Source organism: Sorex fumeus, unplaced genomic scaffold, assembly GCF_029834395.1.
Source record: "Sorex fumeus unplaced genomic scaffold, SorFum_2.1 ptg000006l, whole genome shotgun sequence".
Lineage (NCBI taxonomy): Eukaryota > Metazoa > Chordata > Mammalia > Eulipotyphla > Soricidae > Sorex > Sorex fumeus.
Genome location: NW_026606063.1, coordinates 68,025,933 through 68,027,410, shown reverse-complemented (window position 1 = coordinate 68,027,410; position 1,478 = coordinate 68,025,933). Strand labels below are relative to the sequence as shown.

The 1,478-nt window shown below is 46.5% G+C and overlaps 1 gene segment (V, D, J or C); it reads right to left on the bottom strand.

Annotated features, from left to right (window-relative positions):
* Positions 1-277: 277 nt before the first annotated feature.
* Positions 278-991, bottom strand: LOC130037587 (immunoglobulin kappa variable 2D-29-like). The segment is given in 2 exon segments: positions 278-609; positions 943-991. Coding segments are annotated over 2 exon segments (381 nt in total).
* Between the last annotated feature and the right edge of the window lie 487 nt (positions 992-1,478).

Sequence of the window (1,478 nt, the reverse complement as noted above, 5' to 3'; positions counted from 1 at the left end):
TGCGCATCAAACTGTCAGTTCACTACAACTGGTCGTTCATAGCTCAGAGCCCCCTGCATACCTGCCACTCTGTAAGGCCAGGCCTGTGCCTCTGACCAGGCCCTAATGTGGTGTGTCTGCAGTACAGCAGGGCTTTCAGGGTCCAGACCCACAGCTGCAGTCTCCTCCCCTGAGACCCCCAGTGCCTTCCTCTCACTGTCTCAGAGATTCTGCTGTCTGCTCACCAGCAAAGAACAAATGTGGCCATCTGGGGCAGACCAGGCAGGGAGGTTTATGTTCAGGGCTGTATCACTGTGTGAGGAAGCTTTGTACCTTGGTAGCAGTAGTAAATGCCAACATCCTCAGGCTCCACCCTGCTAATCTGAAGAGTGAATTCTGTCCCTGACCCACTGGAACTGAACCTGTCTGGGACCCCAGGGTCTCTATTAGAAACATAATAAAACAGGCGCTTTGGAGGTTGGCCTGGCTTCTGATGGAACCAGTACAGATAGGTTTTTCCATTACTATGTAGGAGGCTCTCGCTAGACCTGCAGGAGATGGAGGTTGGAAGTCCCTTGACGATGGACAGGGAGAGTGGACTCTGAGTCATCACAATATCACTTCTGGATCCTGAAAAATTGATTTTGAAAAGTATCAGGTTACATTCAAATATCACAGGTTAATTTTATTGATTCTATTCTGTAATTTATTTTAGGTAAGATATTGTTTTCTGGGAAAATCATTACTTGAATAATTTATACTCATGCACCAGAAGGATGTCATCACAGTGAAGAAACCTCAAGATTGGAGAAACAGGCCTCTACACCTTCCCTGGGTCATCTCCATTTTCATGGTTTTTCTCTCTCACACAGTCTGACACACACAGAACATACAAGGAGACAAATGGGTCCCCCAAACACCCCCTCCTGGACCCATTCTTTCTCTTCTCCCAGCTCCCCTTACCTGGGATGCATAACATCAGCAGACCCAGAAACTGAGCAGGGAACCTCATTTTGAGAGTTGAGCTGAGAAGATCTGATAGCTGTAAGCAAGACAATGCTGATTCTTATGCGAGACTGTCTAATATAGACCCTCCCCCGGGGACAGCATGCAAATACACGGGTGGGTGCACTGGTGTGAAAAGACTTCAAGGAAGGAGTCACTTCTCTTGAGCAAAGTGATGAATGTGTCTATGAAAAATAGTGGAAACATTTACTTATCCTGGATGGTAGTGGTTAAGATGGAACACTTCTCAGTCTAACTATGGGTGACACAGATTGTGTCACTGTTTCTTTTTTTACTGTTTTATGGTTTGTTTGCTTGTTTGGGGACCACACCCAGCAGTGCTTAGGGGTTACTCTAGGCTCATCCCTCAGGAACTGCTCCTAGCATATTAGGGGGACCATATGGGATGCTGCATAAAAGGTAACCACATTACACACTGCACTGCCACTCTGGCCCCCTCACTGTGTCTCTCACAATTAGTATATTTTTCATTT